Here is a 20025-nt window from a genome sequence, read left to right on the forward strand (position 1 = left end):
ACAAAAAATAAAGAAACTTTGGTTATTGTGGTCTGCAATGAACAAAAACGTGGTTTGAATTACTATATTAAGAAAGCTGTAAAACAGAAATGACGAACAAAAAATATGAATAATTTTTGCTTTCCAAAAATTAAAGTGATTTTTGTATGATTTAAAAAAGTCTTACTTAAAGTTGCAATCGCTTTGTTAAATCGCAATTCACACACATCGACTTTAATCAGAGATGCGAAAGTCTAAGACAGCGGAGCAATCTTATAAGAGCGGCTGCTTCACCAGACATCCAATTATTAGCGAGGAAATATGTCAAGAAGATGGTACGACGGAATTCAGCTGGAAGAGCTGGACAGAGGCCACAATGACTTCAAATACGTCGAGGGCAAAATGCGGAACAGCATTGGTCACAGCGACGTGACCAGCTACAACTTAAAAAAGGTGAGATTTGATCAAATCAGAATCAAATTAAGGGAAATTATTTAAATTAAATTAACCACAGGTTTTCCGCATTAACAATAAATACACGTGGCCCCGGTACAAGAAGCGCCGGGGAAAGATTTATTGGGAAATGGGAAGGCAGCAGTTGGTGGAGGAAAAGAGGCTGTTCCACGGCTCGCCCAAAGCGGACGTAATCGCCAAACAGGGATTCGACCGTGGATACGCCAAGCAGTCCGGAATGTTTGGAGCGGGTAATTTTCCGTTCTTATTATTTGAATTAAAAATTATTCAGTTTTAATTTTGAATTTGAGTATTTTAAAATTGTGTTAACGCTTTTAAATAATTAATTTTACAATTGTACGAATTAATTAATTATTCATCTCATTCGGACTTATTGCTAAATTTTCCAGGTGTATATTTCGCTGAGCACTCATCCAAGAGCAACAACTACGCGTTTGGCAATCACCAGCCTTGCTCGACGCACAATAATAAAAAGTGCAGCGAATGCGTCCGCAAGATTCTCATATGTAGGGTAGCCCTGGGCCGCAAGTACGAGACGACCCTGAGAACTGTGTCGTCGCTGCCCCAAGGGTATCACTCGGTCAAGGCCAACCAAGGGGTGCGCCTCCAATTCCCTGAATACGTCATCTATGACGATGATCAGGTAAATAATAATTTATTTTGAAGGGGTTAAAAATAATTTTTTTTAATTATCAGGTGTACCCTAGTTACCTGATCGAGTACACGACCAACTACACCACTGCAGCTGCCTCAAGTAACGGGTGCCAAATTATGTGATTAAAAAAATTAAATAATTGTGATCTTCCGCCGCAAAATTTCTAAGGTTTTGATAACCGTGATGGTTGTATTTAATTAAGGAGAGTTGTGATGAATAAAAACAGATTTTAATAAAACTTCCCTAAGAATTTCTATTATTCGACCAGTGCAAAAATATTCAAGTTTATTTTTATGCCTATGCATTTCCAAAATTTTACCTAAAGCTAATTAAATTAAATTTTTAATTACTCTAGATGCTGGCTAGTTTTATTTTACTGCTTAAACAAAACCATTTTCATAAAGCATAATCAAACTTTAATTGTAATCTATAATACAAACTGCTGGAAAGAGATATAAAAGATTACGATTGCTGGTGTAACATCATAAAGAAGAAAAGTGTAATTCTCTGTGTGACAGTAAAAACGGCCTTATCGCTCATACCATACATATTACAGTCAACGAGCCTCTTAAAAAGTCTACCTAACTTTTCAGTGTCTATGCTGCATCAAAATTATCTCGTTAATCCCATCGCATGATACATGAAGTCTCGTCTTTTCGAAAGGACGCTTTTGAATTTCAACTTTAACTTCGTCGTATGGCCATGGCAGCAAGTAACAATGATTCTCATGCCTCACACACAAAAAGATGAGTTATTTTTACTCAAATTAATGTGCCAAAACGGTTTATTTCCACTACAAAATTAATCATCCTATAAAAGAGCACAATATTTTGATAAATACGTTTTAAATTGCGCATAAGGGTGAAATAAATAAAATTTAAACATCTTATTTGCATTCATGTACCAGTAAAAATTGTAACGATTCCAGCGAAAATCTGGGGTTTTCCCTGTCTGCTGCCACCGCTATCAGACAAGTAAATGCATTTGATATAATTTGAGTACGATACTAAAATTGAATAAAATGGAAGGTCAGAAACTCTGGCGACCTGGAAATGTTCATCAGGAGCGAAGGTCGTGTGCCAGCCTGGGACATGGTGGTCATGCACGGAACTTTCCAAGAGGTACAATTTATGCCCACCTCTCATCACGCTTCCCAAATAAAATATAACACTGATTTCAAATGCAATTATTCCATCGTTTTTTAGCAAGAGTGGTAAAAAAATCAGAATTTCACAAACTTTGTGAGCGGCTTAGTGACCCTGGCGGAGATTCAGGACTATTTGGCCCTGCAGGAGCGCTTCCGCAGGGACATGTGCGTGGAACTGAGCCGGCACGAGGTATCGGTGCTGCTGGCCAACGCCTTCCTCTGCCGCCTCAAATACACAGACTACGAGAGCAGCCTCAACTTCAACAGCCTCTGCAGCTCCCGGGGAGCCAGGGAAATGAAAAATGCTGCTGCATTTCTCGTTTATTAAAAATGATAGAAAAAATATTGAAAAAGGATTAGTGAGAGAAGAAATGGAATTGATAATTTTTAATTTAATTATTTTTGAGGGATTATCGTAGAGGTGAAAATTGTGCTGAGAGGAATTTCACCTCTTTTGATGTGATATTGTACAAAAATTAATTAATAGATGTTGTAAATCTTAACTTTAATTTAATTCGTTGCAAGACAAAATAAATAATTTAGTATGGTGTTAACGTGTGTCAAATCCATATATTTTATTATTTCCAACTGCGGCAAACAAACAAATACCATATAGAGATCATGTAATTTAAGAGCTCATAACAAATAAGTTTTTAAATAAAATAATGCTGAGAACAGGCAATTTTACAGTGAAGTCTCATGAATTATATATCCAAAATTATTACATGTATATAGGTTGGTGAAAACGCTGATGGTGCGCTGATATTGAGGTCCAATATTCGTCACTTTGTTTGTTCAATATATGTGTTATTGTTGTTGTTAGTCAAACAATCCCACTGACAACACATTCCCACCAAAGTTGCCTCGATTTGTGGGTTTTGTTAGATTGAGGAGATGAATGCTCAGAGTTAGCAATTGGACGTACTTCTCTGCTCCACCAAAATCCGATTGTTTACCATGTTAAGAGGATGTTAGGCTGTCGCGGCCAACAAGAAGTCCCCGTTGAAGGTCAGCAATGATTGTTTTTTAGGTTTAGTCAAAGCTCAAAAGCTGTTCCGCGGAAAACGCTCGTAAATTTATATTATTTGAAGGATGACGACCTGCCGAATAGAAATGTTTGCAACAGGCACAGCTCAGAAATGTGGCACGTTGCATACACTAGGAATTCTTATGTAATAAGGTAGCTTTGCACAAATATGCTATTTTCTTTTGTGAAGCCATTCATTCAGTATAAGAGGAATTTTTATCATGCATTTGGCGGGGAAGAAGGCAATGTATACATTTTATTATTTGTTTAAAAATCTAAATACAAGGCTTGTATAAAAAGATAATATTTGTTTCTGCTTTTGGATTTGATTTTCATACGGAATTGTAGACAGTCATCATCTGTAGAGTGTTTAAATGAAAAAACCTTACACAAACTCTGATTTTATTTCCAAATAGCTTGGCTGCATCGGTGGTGTAAAGCACGACCCTTTTGATCGGTAAATAAAAGTCGGAATATGCGGACACGGTAAGTGTAAGCAGGGCAATTCAATTGACAAAAAATTCTACAAAACAATACGGTATTTTATAGAGCAATTCTCTTGGTTTTTTCGTGTCTTATTCTGGCAGTAAATTTGGAAGGTACGTAAATTTATTTAAATTTTTTAATCAGTACGTGTTTTGTAATAATTTCTCTTCACCAGAGACACCACTCAGCCCAAGGATTGATTGGTACAGGTGGCTGATAGAAAGAAATGAAACAAACAGAGCATTAAATGGTGAAATTAATTGAGCTTTCCAAACTATCGTGATTTAGAAACATTATGTGTTTGTAGAAAGCTCACTGCCACAGCTTCATAATTTTGGAATCAAAGTGCGATTTCATAAAATCGGGAGTCCACATGCACGTATTGAGGCCGAAACTAAGGATGTCTGTTATTCAGAGGAATGCATGGAGTCTGGTCAGCTCAACGACTTTTATTCAATTTCAGCCCGGTCAACTGCCACTTTATTCAAATTTCAGCAAACCGTATTTTGGCTTCAATGGATTTGAGTGTCGATCCGTGCAGCGATTTCTTCCAATTCGCGTGCGGAGGCTACATGAAAAACAACCCGGTCACAAGCAAATTCCCCGAACACCAGAAATTCCAAATGCACTCTACCTTGGACAATGTTTACAAAAAGTTGCATGGTAAGAAAGAGTTAAAAATCTCAAAATAAGTAAAAATTGTGCAGTGATTCTCGAGGATGATAGTGATAGCAAGCACCCGTTTCTGCAGAGAGCGAGAAGAAATTACGCAACATGCGTTCAGAAAGGTTTTTAGGTTTCATTATTGCCAGTAATAAATCTAGTTCATTTTTTTTTAGCTGAGCCAAGGAAATGCTTGCGTAGCGTGCTTGCAAATAAACGTTTTGAATGGTTTCTTGGAGTGGCGTACGCCAGGGACTACCCTCAGACGGATAAAATTAATAAAGTAAGTTTTTGATGCTTTGGACTTGAGAATTTTATACGTATTTCAAATTTATTAGTAATTATGTGGACAAAACTCTGCAATTTTTTTCTTTCAAAATTGGCAGTAGTGTTCACTTTTTTGGTTTTTAAAAAATTAAGAGAGTACATATGGAAATAAAATTTTTCTTAGTCTCTTCATTCAGTCCCTAAAATTTTTTTTACTTTAAATGGGGTTCAAGAATCTCGGGAAATAAGTTTATATTATTTATCTGGAGTCACCAAATTATCCAAAGCCCAAATTTTCGTTCCAAAAAAATACTTGCAATCCCAAAAATTATTTCATATCTGAGTTAAAGTCTTGAAAAGCCAGTAAAGCTAACAAATAATTTTTAATGCTAAAAATTTGGCATTAAATTTCCTTAGAATCATCTTTCTATTGAAAAATTCTAGTTTCGCTTTTTAATTTTTTTTATTCTCATGCAAGCTGTGTTCTTTTTTTCAGACTAAAATCATGTTTGAAGCAGTCAAGACGGAGGTCAAGACTCTCGTGGCGAACAGCATGTGGATGGACTGGGATAGTATAGAAAATTCGGTGGAGAAAGTGGATGACGTGATAGCTGTAATTGGTTACGATCCTGTAGTTTTAACTGACCATAAAAAACCTAGGGTGAACGGATTAAAAGCATTCATGAAACCACTGAGGAATAATCCGTTCTACGTGTCCCACTATAATGCAATTTGTAATTTGTTTTTATTCTTGATGTTCTTACAAACTGATACAAAAACTTCCTTCAGGTTTACCCGTGGCTTCATTGAATCCTCCATTACTCAACCTGGGTCTCGAGTGAGTACCAACTAACAAATATTCTCTCTTTTAGATGGAATAAAGATATTTTTTCAGTGCTTTGGAATATGGCGCGATCGGAACTATAATTGGCCACGAGTTTGCACATTGCATCCATTACTACGGTTCGTCAATCCAGAAATATCTGCATTTTTTAATCTAAAACGATTTTTATTAGAGCTTGGCAGGAGAGGCTTGTGGAACACTATTTGGTCTGACGGAACAATCGCGAATTATGACTCGATAAAGGATTGCTTCGTAAGGCAGTACACCGAGGAATTACGAAAATTTATCACTCTTAGAAGGGATGAAGTTGGAAAAGTAATTCATAAAATCCTCCTATGTATTATTTATTTAGTAACAATTATTCAGGTTGATGGAAGGAAAACCGTGGCCGAGAACATAGCGGACCTTGTTGGATTGCAAGCCGCCTACCGCGCCTTCAAGCGACTCAACGTCACAAATCGCATACTCATGGGCCTCATCACGGACTACTGCCCAGAGCAGCTTTTCTTCCTGGGGATGGCAATTGTAATTTTATATTTAAAACTTTTATAAATTAATTCGACGAAATTAATTCTTCAGGCGCGGTGCACGAGCGAATCGGTCCAATTCACGGAAGATTTCATTTTGGACAGGTCTCAAGTGCACAGTCCCTGGAAATTCAGGGTCAATGTGTCGCTGAAAAATTTCAAAGCGTTTGCCAAGGCTTGGAACTGTCCCTCAGGATCAGAGATGAACCCTATTAGGAATAGGTGCACCATCTATTAGACCTTGTTTGATTAATTTTATTTGTTCACAATAACTCTTGTTTGCCTTCAAAATATTTGTTTTTAGAGCTTTTAAACAAATTTTGTAGAACATTGTTGTATATCAATTATGAAAAAGTCCCTACGTGATAAAAGGAAAGCAAACAATGATCTGTTTGTTATTTATTCACACCACTTCGTTTATCAGCGCGGTGGCACGCGACCATATAATAGTCGTGATATCGTAATTGAATGAAGGGCCGCCGCCACGCCAAGTGATAACACGTTTACCGCGCACAAACATTTAAAAAAATGTAAATATGTATAAGAATACGGTTTTTCGACAACTAGCACTTATCCCTTCTGAACAGAAAATTCCTGGAATTTTTTCGTTTTGTATATTGAGCAAAAATCCTTCACATTGGAGAGATTGATCCTCTCTTGTATTAATTAGGTCACGTATTTTTCTTTAAATTCCGTGTTATAACTCATGCAATGATTTATACTATTTGAGAAATTGCCACGCGTTTTTGTCCAATGCAAGCTGCCGGCTTAAAAACCTGGTTGAGTTAGTCTTGGAGATTGACGCGACAGAGATGTTCCCTCTCCGTGAGGTGAGGGACTCGCTGCACCAAAGGCTAGCTGACGAGGGTTTAATACCCGAAACGGCTGTCCTAGTCACGGGTGTTTGGCAACAATGAATGTTTTGTGTTTTTTTCTTGGACATTTTGGCACTTGCTTAAAATGTTTTCGAAAAATTCGCTTAACACTTGTTTTTGATGATTTCTCAAATGGTCTGCGTTGCATTGAGTATAGAGTAGCATCCCTTAGTATAGTACGAGTATCTTTTTTTTAATTGAGATGTATAAAAATATTAAATAAACCAATTATAATGTGAGTAAAGTATAATCATACAGCGAGGCGTGAACATTTTATTTTGCATGAAAATCGGCGCTTTTCGAAACTCTTTTAGATAATTGTGTTTTTGAGTAGTACTAGAAACGGGTCTTAAAATATGTTTTTATGAAATATCAATTAAAAGACGCTCACGAAGCCATGATCATTAGCATTATTTTTGGTCAGTTGCCAGCAGTACACGGATTAACACGGAAAGGTACGTTCTCTTTACTCTAAATTATATCTTTTGGCTAATTTTCGGATATTTTTTTTGTCTCAAGGCATGATGAATGACGAATCATTTCTGCTTTTGACAAAAAGAAGACTGTATCACATTAAAAACCAAAGCTTGGAACATCAGGCCATTCGAGTAATTTTGCACAATGCTCACTTTTATTTAAAATCATTCGAACAGAAGCTAAAAATGCAAAATTTGCGTGAGTTTCAATTTATTAAAAAGTTTAAATGTTCCAAGTATTTCCAAATAGCCAGAGTGTTGCGGGAAAAACTGTTGCAAGAGATGCTGCGATGGAGATGCCGGAGAGAAAAAGGTGACAGTAAAAAATTTGATGATCTAATGGAAGTGTTCCGGATTTTACTCAGTACCAGAACGCGTCGCGTTGAACTGAACGGGATTTTGTCCTTTTGTCCTGATCGATACGCAAACAAGTCATTTAAAATGGTACGTAAATATTTTCTACCTTCCGACAAAAATCTAGTTTTCAATATAGACTCGCATTTACTGCGAGAAGCTGCTGTGCTGGGCTGCAAACCTGGCTCCAAACATCGAGGAGGTGACGATCAAAAGAAACCACGCTTTCAAGATGAAAATCACTCCAGAGCGAGGCACAGCGAAAATGTTGCAATATTTTAGCAGAATGCAAAATTTAAATCGACTCTTCGTCGAAATCTACTCATTCAAGGTCTCGCAAATTTTGAATCTGTGCAAAAACCTTCCGAGTCTGCAATTCCTCAATGTCAGATTCGAAAATTCAAAATGTTTTCGTCCTTCTGCGGAGGAGATCAAAAGCAGTTTGTCCAACGTGAAGGAGTTTATTTTTGCATCAAAAGGCTTAGCAGACACGCACTTTTGGCTAAAGATTTTGTGCATCGAGAATTTGCCGAATATAGAAGTGGTGCAGTTTTACTGCAATGATAGTTCCACGAAGCAGAGGCGGGAATTTTTCTTCCTGAAAAATTTCAGCGAGACTTCAAACCTGCGACACGCAAACGTGGAATTCAACACGCACGCTGATGTCCATACAATGTTTCCCAACATTACTGATTTAATGGTGACTCTTCTTATTTATCCAAATAAATCATTTTTTGTTAATCTTGATTTTCCAAAGGTTGATTTGGAGTTTTACTCTGAAAGGGTTAATGAAGCGAGTGATTCTTTGTTCAAGTTCACTAAAATCAAAAGCCTCAACCTCCAAATTTTAGAAGCATGTCCGTTTCCCATCCGGGATAGATTTTGGGAAACATACGGCAAAAACCTACACACGCTCGTGTTATTCAGTCTATACGAAAAGAACTTTATTGATTTGAATTCCGTTTTTAAACATTGCCCGAAACTGGAGAAACTTTCCCTCATTCACGCGAATATCATGATGTCACAGCCAACGGATTTCTTTGCAGAGCTGAAAGAGTTTGAGTGGCGACAATTTCCCGCGTAAGTATGATTTATTTTTTAGTTTGAACATATTTAAAAATAACTTGATTATAGTATTAACGGATGCATAGATATTTCCAACATCGTTTTGGCCCCAAAGCTGGAAAAAATAGAGATATACAGCAATAAATTCAACCAAGAGGGTTTGAGGAAGGCCACTTTCCTTATTCAAGAGAAAAAAATTCTGAAGCAGTTGCACACTTTTCACATGCACACCTATCGCATAGTGGACGAAATACTGAGCGATTTGCTGCATGAGCTTGTCAAGAGTGCCTGTGCCTTTCTCCCAAAGTTAACAAAAGTCAATTTCAGTGCATCGAATAACGCAGCGAGCGAAGAGAATTACATTCTAGATCGTTATTGTCATGTTTTTGAGAGAGAAGAGGATTATCCGTCTACAGATCCTTTTATGGTTTATGACCGAGCAGACGTCCATAGTGATCAATGCATTTTGCAGCTTCTTGACCTTTTTGAGTCATACTAAAAATTCACTGGGCTATAAGTTCTTTCTGTTTGCAAAATTGTGAGTAGTAAATTTTTAGAAACATGTGTATAGTAATTAATACTTGTAATATGGTGCAATGTGACTTTTTCCTGAAGATAAGATTACAGTGGTATGATTCCTAATAAAACACTTATTTTTTACTATCCATCACCATTTCTATTTTTAAAATTTAAACTGGAAATTAGAAAAGCTCCAAACTTTTGATACAAATCAGATATTAACTTTGTTTTTGTTGATAACAATATAAAAACTGGACACCATGAGAACCCAATCAACTATTTTTCCTTCTCGTATCCGTGGTATAAAGCAAACGCAAATTCTGCAACTTAGACTTTCTTAATAAGTCCAATCAGGCTTCTGAAGATAAGGAAGGATAAGCAATATAAACGTCGTACCAGGATCCTTCAACTAACACCTCGCAAAATGACGTCTTCAAGAAAGACATGGTACGACGGAATTCTTCTGGAGGAGCTAGACGGACGTGACAAAGATTTCAAATACGCCAGTGACAAAATGAGTAAAACAATAGGCCACGACGATGTGACCAGCTACAACATTTTGAAGGTTCTATTATTTGAAATTGTATTTTTAATTAAATTAAATTTTTTTAAAAATGTCTGCCAGGTGATCCGCATCAGTAACAATGACACGTGGCCGGCATATGAGCAACGCCGGAAAGAGATTTACAACGACCTTGGCAAGCAGGTGGAGGAAAAAAGACTTTTCCACGGCTCCCCCAATGCTGATATCATCGCCAGGGAGGGATTCGACCGCGGATTTGCTAGACAGTCGGGAATGTTTGGAAATGGTGAGTTTATATTCATTCATTTTCACGAGAATTAAAGGAAACAAAAGATAAACAAAATTTATTTCTCTGTAAGTTTAAAGCGCTTACAATAGTTGATTTTATAATTTTACTTGTAATTCATCCAGGAGTATATTTTGCGGAGCACTCCTCAAAGAGCAACAACTGCGCGTTCGGCAACCACCAGCCCTGCCCGACACACAGAAACAAAAAGTGCAGCGTGTGCGTCCGCAAAATTCTCATCTGCAAGGTTGCCCTGGGCCGAATTTATGAGACGAACCAGTCAACCGTATCGGCGCTGCCCGCAGGTTACCACTCGGTCAAGGCCAATTCTGGACCACTTCTCCTGTTCCCTGAGTACGTCATTTACGACGATAAACAGGTTTATTGAAATTTAACCTACACATATAGGGTTAAAGATTTAAATTTAATTTATTTAGGTCTACCCTAGATACCTGATCGAGTATACAACTAACTATGCTCCTGAATCTTGGTGCACTATTGTTTGATTTGTTATTTTTTTATATATATGTGTATTAAAAAATCTAAAAGTCTACTTGCAATTAGATAGCTTTTAATATTATATTTTCTGCAGTATAATAATTATACCTTTTATTGTACAAAAATTATATCCTAGTAAAAAATTGCCTCTGATTTTCCTAATTGCTTTTTTCTAAGAAGCTCAAGCTTTTTTTCTATCAAAACCAGAGAGGTTTTTATTTATACGAGTCATTCCAATCGAGAATAAAAAAATTTAATTCATCCAGAAACATTAAAATTTTGTTTCAATTCTTAAAAAGTGCCATGGTATACGGGGATAAAAATATTTCATTAACTGGTGACACCAGGAAAAGGTCTTAATCTGTGATTATATCATTCAATAAAAACGGTATGACGCAATTGGAGCATTGAAGGCCCACAATTGCAACTAAAAAAGTCTAAGGCATTTATTTCATATTTACATCAGTCGACATGAGCCTGATAAAAAAACTTCCCTCGATAAATAGAGACAAACATTGTGGTTTTAAACATTGCTTTTCATCTTTAATCGCAAATTACAGGAAATCCATCTTGCCATTAAGGGAAACAGGTTTCAAGATGCAAAAGTTTGTTAATATATTATAGCGAGCAGAATAAAAATTACTTGTCTTTTAATCCAAGTTATGCAAATAAATTTTATTGAATTTCAGATGTCCTAAACATACTAATATTTCATTTGAAGATATTATTGATCGTTTTTTGAACAGCACATAAAAGCCAACAGTATGGTATGAGGCGATTAACATATTTTCCTCTGTTCTATAGCTATAGCACGAAATAGGCTCTACACAACCAAAATATCTATATCATATCCGCACCATGGAAATGAACATAATTGATTAAAAACCATGTACTACAAAAGGATCGATAGGAATATTAGTTATTGGCACGTCATCTTAATTACACTGGTGTGTGATAAAATATGACTTTCTTTTACAGATTAGCTTTATTTCTCATAATCCTGTCAGACGATCGTACGTAGATAAAAATCCGACATAAAAAGCAGGCCCGATTTGCGCTTCAACTCAATACCGCTTAAATATGGCATCATCGAGCAGGACATGGATCGACGGGATTTCGTTGGAGGACCTTCCCAGGGGAAACGATGATTTCAAATACGTCGAGCACAAAATGCGGTCCACAATTGCACACGCTGAAGTAACCGGCTACAATATTCGCAAGGTAAAAAGGAACTAACTAATAAGTGGAAATATATTATTTAAATTTTAAAAGGTGTATCGAATCAACAACAAATACACACGTGGCCGCAGTACGTGAGGCGCCGGCAAGAGATTTCCCGACAGTTGGGCGGGCAGAAAGTCGAGGAGAAGCATCTCTTCCACGGCTCACCTAAGGCTGATGTCATTGCCACGGAGGGTTTCGACACCGGATTCGCCAAGGCTTCAGGCATGTTTGGAAGTGGTGAGTTATTTTTATATGAAGGAGATGAAAAAATCCGCAGAACGCCGATCCTGATGTTAATAACTTTTATTTTTAATTATGCACAGCATTTCTTAGTGACTGCTTTTAGCGAAATTATTAAAAACAAGTTTAATCCTAAATTTCCAGGCGTGTATTTCGCTGAGAACTCTTCCAAGAGCAACAACTACGCGTTCGGCGACCACCAGGCATGTTCGCCGCACCGCAACGTAAACTGCAGCGTGTGCGTGCGCAAGATGCTCATCTGCACGGTTGCTCTGGGCCGCAAATTCGAGACTTCCGAGGCGACCGGGTCCAGACTGCCTTCAGAATACCACTCGGTCAAGGCCAATGCGGGATCCGCCCTTCTGTACCCTGAGTACGTCATTTACAACGACGATCAGGTATTTATAAAATATTTCATACAAATAATGGATTAAAATTTAATTTTTTTCAGGTGTACCCCAGCTACCTGATTGAGTACACGACTAATTACGCGCGTGGAAATGAAATGCGCGTGCCAGCGGGGGCAGCGGGCTATTATTAAGCACGATGTCAGGGATGAAAAGTGCACAATGTTGAGATGAATTCTTATTTATGGTTCAATCTTTGTGTACGTTTTTTCACTTAATTGGGAAGTGTTTTAATTATTGCTGTTATATGCTTTGCAAAATAAAGTCCTAAGGAAAATTGAGAAAAAATAGTCTTTTAAAACAATTTTTAATTAATTTTCATTTTATGATCACCCCAATGAGATTAGAAAAGGGGAAGAACCAATATTTACGATGATAAAATTTGATAATTTTTCACGGCATTAGCACTATCATTACAACAAATTTAACCCTTGTGCTTTTGATAAGATTACAACAATTTGGGGTCTTGGCTATAGTCAGCTGCCGTGCTGTAATTTTGGGTCATGTGGACAGGCAAAGGCCGTCAATTTTGCCAAGCTATCGCCAGCCGTCGTCTGTCAAGTCAAGAAGCCAAAAAAACGGTGGAGAATAAAATTAATGAAATAACTATCAAACCTCTATTATTTTGAATACACCAGCCGCTGTCAGTCCAAATACATCTCACAATCAGTTGCTGCCAATTTTGCTTGAGAACATTTGAATTTTTAAAAAGTCTTCACAATATTTGTTTTATTTGCATTCATTTAGAGCTTTTAAATAAATTGTGTAAATCATTTGTTGTATTTCAATTATGAAAAGTCCCTACGTGATAAAGGGAAAAAGAGGGAAAGCAAACATATTAACTGTATTATCTGTTTGTTATTTATTCATACCACTTCGTTTATCAGCGCGGTGGCACGCGACCATTGTCGTGATATCGTTAATTGAATGAAGGGCCAAAAGTGATAACGTTTACCGCTCACAAACATTTAAAAAAGAAAACAAATAATGTAAATATATGAATAGGAAATTAACCAATTATAATGAAAATATTGTACATTCATAATAAATTCAGAAATTATATTTTATTGCAGATCAGCAGGGCAACTGTGCCCCATACATCCCCATCCAGAACACAAAAAATATAGGTGTTAAAATTTTATTTTGCATGGGAATCTGCGCTCTTTGAGACTCTATCTTTTAGATAAAAAAAACACTCAATACTTATTTTTTGCTATATCAATTAACCATAATGTTTTTAAAATTTAAACTGGATTAAAAAAAACTCAAAACTTTCAATATACAAATAAGAGATTACACATGTTTTGTTGTAAAAAAATGAACAACCTGTGTCGTGCTTGAACTGCCCCAACACGAGCCTGCAGGCCCGGCCGCTACCCAAGAACCTGCCCTCGGCCCAGGTTGAGTATGGCGTCTGGCAGCATCTGTGCTCCTTGGACTGCACGGATAGTTTTACTGAGAAAGTGGTCAAACTTGCTGAACTGGTGGGCATGTGAAAATGTGAAGCGTTTAGGCACAATACGCTTTCCTTTCCCTGTCTGCATAGGCGCCCGTTGGAGCAGTTCAGAGGCCGAGTCATGTAACGACACCATGAAAGCCAGATCCGCAATTTTTCCATCTTGTATCCGTGGTTTAAATCAAACGCAAATTCTGCAGTTAGACTTTCTAAGAGTCCATAATCAGGGTCCTCAAGATAAGAGAAATTGCAATATAAACGTCGCACCAGGACATCTCGCGAAAGATGAGGATATATATACTACTTAGACTTTTTAAACAGTCCAATATTTGTCTTATCGCACACCTACTCTAAAATAAAGTCATAGTAACGAAAGCTATTCAATTTGAATTCGCGGCTGAGGAAAAAATGAGCAGAAGGTGGTACGACGGAATCCAATTGGAGGAGCTTAAGAGGGACCAACCTGCTTTCAAATACGTGGAAGACAAAATGAAAAACACCATCGTGCACAAAGAAGTGACAGGTTACCAAATTCAAAAAGTGAGTAGGGCTATTTCAATTTGTTCAATTATTTCTTATTTTGTTTGAAAATTTAAAAGATTTACCGCCTCAACAACAAATACACATGGTCGCATTACAAGAATCGAAGAGCGGCAATTTCCGAAGAAATGGGAGGACGTCACGTGGAGGAAAAGAGGCTTTTCCACGGCTCACCAAAGGCCGACACCATTGCTAAAGAAGGATTTGACCGCGGATTTGCCAAGGATTCGTGCATGTTTGGGAGCGGTAATACAACTAAAATTTAATTTCTAAACAATCACGGTTGATTATCTGTTATATCCTTTAAAATTTATTTAAATTTTTTTATTGAAAATCAATTTGCATTATTCTTCCCCTAATATAATAAAATCAAATCAGGGGTGTACTTCGCGGAGCACTCCTCAAAAAGCAACAACTTCGCGTTCGGCAACCACCAGCCTTGCCCGACGCACAACAACAAAAAGTGTAGCATTTGCGTGCGCAGCGTCCTCCTCTGCAAGGTTGCCCTGGGCCGGATTTATGAGACGACCCTGTCAACCGTATCGGCGCTGCCTGCAGGTTACCACTCGGTCAAAGCCAATCCTGGACTTCTTCTCCTGTTCCCTGAGTACATCATTTACGATGATAAACAGGTATATAATTAAAATTAAACCTACACATATAGGGTTAAAGAGTTAGATTTATTTAGGTTTACCCTAGATTCTTGATCGAGTATACAACTGACTACGCTTCTGACGGACCTTCGTGCACTATTGTTTGATTTTTTATATGATAAATCAAATCCGAAAATATTATTTGATCTGCCGTAATAACTTTACTGTACAAAAATTATATTCTAATAAAAAACAAATTCTTGTTTTTTTTTTAAATCAGAAGCCTGAATAAAAAATGTTTTTATTTATAGGTTATATATATGATAAATTGATAAAATCCAGAAACATTAAATTTTTTTCATTTCTAAAATCGCTGCAATGGTATGGTGATAAAAAAGTTTCATTAACTGGCGACATGAGGAAAAAGTCTTTATCTGCGAATAATTAAAAAAAAAACGGTATGACACAATTGGGTAATTTAACAATAAGGCACCAGCCAAAATGTCTAAGACATGATATTTCATTTTTACATCAGCCGATAAGAGCCTGATAAAGACTTTCCTCGATAAATAGATACAAATGTTGTGGTTACAACATTGCTTTTCATTATTAATCGCAAACTACAGGGGATGATCCATCTTGACATTAAGGGAAGCAAGTTTCAAAGATGCAAAAGTGTGTTAATATAGCGAATTAGCGATCCGAGCAGAATAAAAACAACTTGCCTTTTAATCCAATAATTAGGAAAGCAACTCAATTCTTAAAATTTTTAAATATCATGTAACGAACAAAAATTATTTCAACTGTTCCGTTTCTTTACACAGATAATAAAATAACTTCATTATTTAATGCTGTAGATGTCAAAGGGTTATACGTGTGAGACAAATTGCAAATTTACATCTGAGAGACGCCAACGAACACACGGGCAGTAATTGCACTAATTGCAAAATAGCTTATGTGTAGCGAAGAAGTAAATTAATGCGAAGAAGCTGCTGTGCACGGAAATAAAGCAGACCTACAAGAGAAATTGAAAGAGTGACACGTCCGCACCACCGACCACCCTATCTTTTCGCCCCTAAGTTGCATTGTATACGCAAAAAACATTTTTTGTAGTATCCTTATCCTTGCGTCCACGTCTTGCAATTTTAATTTTTCAGTTTAAATAGAATTTAAGAATTTCCAAGGTGAATCAGACCTCTATTACTTTGCTTCCATTCACATTCGTGATATAATTTATCTCGCTTTCAGCGTTTTATTCATGTTACACGACAAGGAAACGCCACGCTTGCGGTCACCGACACATCAATTCAGTTTTTCAGTGCAAAGCATTATTTTACGATCAGAGATATTTTATCCCACCCACTAGTTTTTCATCGTGGACAAATTAGCGATCTTGTGTTGCGCAAAAATTTACTTCATTCTTGTACCAAAACAATTTAGACAACAACTGTATTGGATTTTTTTTATAAATTACATTATTTAAGGCGCGGCCGCTATTATCTAGGCATGAGGCCAAACAATTTTTTAAGCACACCACTGAAAAACTCATTTGTTTTGCAAGAAATGCATAACATGTTGGGTTACAGATCAAATTCCGCTGTATGGCATGTTAATGTTACATAAAACATGAAAATAAAAAAAAAGCGCGCAAGACATTGTTGTTTTTCTTTTTGTGCGCGGCTCCCACAACGAAAACGCTTAGAACGGAATGTCGGGAATATCATACAGTTTTCATTTACGTTTCATTTGGTCGAGGAATAGTGTGGCTTTTGATGCTGCCAGATTCATGCAAGTTGCAACACCCAGCCGACCAATAACAATGCATTTAACAGTTTTGGCTCATTGGCCGAGACTGCCGAGAGTCTCCATTGGTGACGTCACAGGCTGCACGCGCGTGGAAGGGAGACACTGCGTCCTGCGGCTCACCGTAATTTCTCAATATCTCTTAATCCTGAAAACCTGTCAGACGTTCATCCAATTGCCCTTCATTTCAACACTTGAAAATGGCATCGTCGAGCAGGACATGGGTCAACGGGATTTGCCTGGAAGAACTTCCCAAGGGACACGATGATTTCAAATACGTCGAGGACAAAATGCATTCCACAATTGGACACTCTGAAGTAACTGGCTACAACATTCTGAAGGTAAAAGGAACTCGATTGTTCTAATTAGTGGAAACGTAACATTTAAAATTTAAAAGGTGTATCGAATCAACAACAAATACACGTGGCCGCAGTACGTGAGGCGCAGGCAAGAGATTTCCCAACAGTTGGGCGGGCAGGAAGTCGAGGAACAGCATCTCTTCCACGGCTCACCAAATGCACATGTCATTGCCGCGGAGGGCTTCGACACCGGATTCGCCAAGACCTCAGGCATGTTTGGAAAAGGTGCGTTATTTTTTTATGAAAAGGAGATATAAAAAATCATTTGCGCAGAGCGCTCCATCCTGATTAATTTCTATTTTTAGTTACACACAGAAAATCGAATCTCTTTTCTGACTACTTTAAGCTGAATTATTAAAAACTAGTTAAATCCTCAATTTCCAGGCGTGTATTTCGCTGAGCATTCTTCCAAGAGCAACAACTACGCGTTTGGCGACCACCAGGCATGTTCGCCGCACTGCAACGTAAACTGCAGCGTGTGCGTGCGCAAGATGCTCATCTGCACGGTTGCCCTGGGCCGCAAATTCGAGACTTCCGAGGCGACCGTGTCCGGACTGCCTTCAGGATACCACTCGGTGAAAGCCAATGCGGGATCCGCCCTTCTGTACCCTGAGTACGTCATTTACAACGACGATCAGGTATTTATAAAATATTTCATACAAATAATGGATTATAATTTAATTTTTTTCAGGTGTACCCCAGCTACCTGATTGAGTACACGACTAATTACGTGCGTGGATATGAAATGCGCGCACCAGAGGGGGCAGCTGGCGACTATAAAGCATGATGTATGTCAGGATTGAAAAGTGCACAATTAAATGTCGAGATAACGCCTTATTCTTTATGGTTTAATCTTTGTGCACGTTTTTTCACTTGATTGCTTAGCAAAATAAAATCTAAACGGCAAATTGAGACAAATTTGTGTTTTTAAAAAAGCCAAACATAACTTTTCAAGCAGAAGGAATTTTATAATCATTCCAATGAGATTAGACAAGGGGAAGAAGGGAAGAACCAACATTTATGATGATAATTGTTCACGGAATTTTAGCACTATCATTACAACAAGCTAAACCCTTGAGCTTTTGATGAGATTACAACAATTTAGGGGGTCTTGACTATTTAATCAGCGGCTGTACTGTAATTTAGGGTCACGTGGACTGCCGCCGTAAATTTAGCGATGAAAATAATAAACTGCAATTGATAATAAACGAACCGCGAAAGTCTAAAGGAGCGGGAGTAGACTAAAACAGCAAGTTAGACTTTCCAAGCAGATAAGTTGGCTGTACCACTTATAGAACGGCGCTGTTAATACCGTCTCTCGCAATCATGACGAGCGATAGTAGACATTGGTACAACGGAATTCAACTGGAGGAGCTGCGCAGGGGCCACAATGACTTCAATTATGTCGAGGACAAAATGCACAAAACCATCGGACACAGCGACGTCACCGGCTATAACATTAAGAAGGTGCTTTTTATAGGATTGGGTATAAAAATCCATAATTTATAATTTTCTAACATTAATTTTTGACAGGTGTACCGAATCAACAATAAATACACGTGGCCCCGGTACGTGAAGCGCAGGGAGGAAATTTTCAAGGACCTCGGCAGGCAGCGCGTGGAGGAGCGAAGACTTTTCCACGGCTCGCCCAAGGCCGACGTCATCGCCAAACAGGGATTCGACCGGGGATACGCCCAACAGTCCGGAATGTTTGGAAATGGTAATTTTTTTGTGAATTAGACTATTTCAAATTAAATAAAAAAATTTCAGGTGTGTATTTCGCGGAGCACTCGTCAAAAAGCAACAACTACTCGTTCGGTTGTGGACAGCCGTGTCCGACGCACAGCAGAAGCAAGTGCAGCGAGTGCGTCCGCATGATTCTCATCTGCAAAGTGGCCCTGGGGAAGAAATACGAAACTTCCTTGACGACCGTGAACTCGCTCCCCAGAGGATACCACTCGGTTAAGGCCAATGCGGGAATACGCCTCCAATTCCCCGAGTACGTTATCTACAATGATGACCAGGTAATTTTTTTTCTTTTAATAAAATGGTTGAGAAATTTGAATCATTTTTTTAAAAATTATTTCAGGTGTACCCCAGCTACCTGATCGAGTACACGACCAACTACTCCGACTCGTGCACAATTTCATAAAAAAATAACCAGAGTAATTAAATGATTGTGATTTGTCGAAGTAATATTAATAAATATTCTAAAACAATATTTTTCTACATGAATTGTAACAAATTCTTTTAATTTAAAACCACCCTAAATCAATTAATTGAACCAGGAAAATGTAATATTTAAACCAGATATGATATTATTTTGTTAATATTAATTTTTTGCGTAAATTATTGAACAGAGGGTACGTAAAAACCCACATTTTTCATGAAAAACCCACTAAATTGAAAAAAACGCATATTTCCGAAACACATTTTTTTATATGGATGACCACAAAAATGGGGATTTTTTACAAATCAGTTAAAAAGCCAAAAGACCAAAAATATTCTCTCATCGTAATTATTTGCCAAAATTTCTGAATTTTTTGGCACGAAATGTGACCTATTTGAAGGTTAAATTCGGACAAATGCGAATAAAACCAAAACTGTTAATTATTTCCAGCTGGTATTTTGTGCAAAAAAAACAGTGGTGCATTTTTATGCGAACCCTACATAGTTTTAAATTTGAAATATTAGATGAGGTTTGAAATTTCAAAACCAGGCGAAACAAAAAGTCTTAC

General features: G+C 37.5%; 6 protein-coding genes and 1 pseudogene across 6 annotated transcripts; all 7 read left to right on the forward strand.

The window, feature by feature from the left end:
- Positions 1-300: 300 nt before the first annotated feature.
- Positions 301-1346, forward strand: LOC135939950 (poly [ADP-ribose] polymerase tankyrase-like). Its single transcript, XM_065484576.1, has 4 exons — positions 301-432; positions 494-683; positions 843-1096; positions 1150-1346. Exons 1-4 carry the CDS (start codon positions 301-303, stop codon positions 1228-1230), a joined length of 657 nt encoding a protein of 218 aa, XP_065340648.1. The 3' UTR covers positions 1231-1346.
- A 4497-nt stretch (positions 1347-5843) lies between these two features.
- On the forward strand, positions 5844-6307 carry LOC135941225 (phosphate-regulating neutral endopeptidase PHEX-like). The gene is made up of 3 exons (XM_065486572.1): positions 5844-5857; positions 5920-6067; positions 6122-6307. The coding sequence occupies exons 1-3, from the start codon at positions 5844-5846 to the stop codon at positions 6305-6307; spliced, it is 348 nt and encodes a 115-aa protein (XP_065342644.1).
- A 3475-nt stretch (positions 6308-9782) lies between these two features.
- On the forward strand, positions 9783-10857 carry LOC135941226 (poly [ADP-ribose] polymerase tankyrase-like). The gene is made up of 4 exons (XM_065486573.1): positions 9783-9923; positions 9984-10167; positions 10293-10546; positions 10605-10857. The coding sequence occupies exons 1-4, from the start codon at positions 9783-9785 to the stop codon at positions 10671-10673; spliced, it is 648 nt and encodes a 215-aa protein (XP_065342645.1). The 3' UTR covers positions 10674-10857.
- Positions 10858-11745: 888 nt separating this feature from the next.
- On the forward strand, positions 11746-12810 carry LOC135941227 (poly [ADP-ribose] polymerase tankyrase-2-like; annotated as a pseudogene).
- Positions 12811-14400: 1590 nt separating this feature from the next.
- Positions 14401-15337, forward strand: LOC135940769 (poly [ADP-ribose] polymerase tankyrase-2-like). The gene is made up of 4 exons (XM_065485813.1): positions 14401-14532; positions 14592-14778; positions 14911-15164; positions 15221-15337. Exons 1-4 carry the CDS (start codon positions 14401-14403, stop codon positions 15290-15292), a joined length of 645 nt encoding a protein of 214 aa, XP_065341885.1. The 3' UTR covers positions 15293-15337.
- Positions 15338-17012: 1675 nt separating this feature from the next.
- LOC135939582 (poly [ADP-ribose] polymerase tankyrase-2-like) lies at positions 17013-18205 on the forward strand. Its single transcript, XM_065484051.1, has 4 exons — positions 17013-17269; positions 17326-17512; positions 17672-17925; positions 17979-18205. Exons 1-4 carry the CDS (start codon positions 17129-17131, stop codon positions 18072-18074), a joined length of 678 nt encoding a protein of 225 aa, XP_065340123.1. The 5' UTR covers positions 17013-17128; the 3' UTR covers positions 18075-18205.
- Positions 18206-18607: 402 nt separating this feature from the next.
- On the forward strand, positions 18608-19522 carry LOC135939570 (poly [ADP-ribose] polymerase tankyrase-like). The gene is made up of 4 exons (XM_065484033.1): positions 18608-18754; positions 18821-19007; positions 19058-19311; positions 19377-19522. Exons 1-4 carry the CDS (start codon positions 18614-18616, stop codon positions 19437-19439), a joined length of 645 nt encoding a protein of 214 aa, XP_065340105.1. The 5' UTR covers positions 18608-18613; the 3' UTR covers positions 19440-19522.
- Positions 19523-20025: the final 503 nt, after the last annotated feature.

This window comes from Cloeon dipterum, chromosome 3 (genome assembly GCF_949628265.1).
Source record: "Cloeon dipterum chromosome 3, ieCloDipt1.1, whole genome shotgun sequence".
NCBI lineage: Eukaryota > Metazoa > Arthropoda > Insecta > Ephemeroptera > Baetidae > Cloeon > Cloeon dipterum.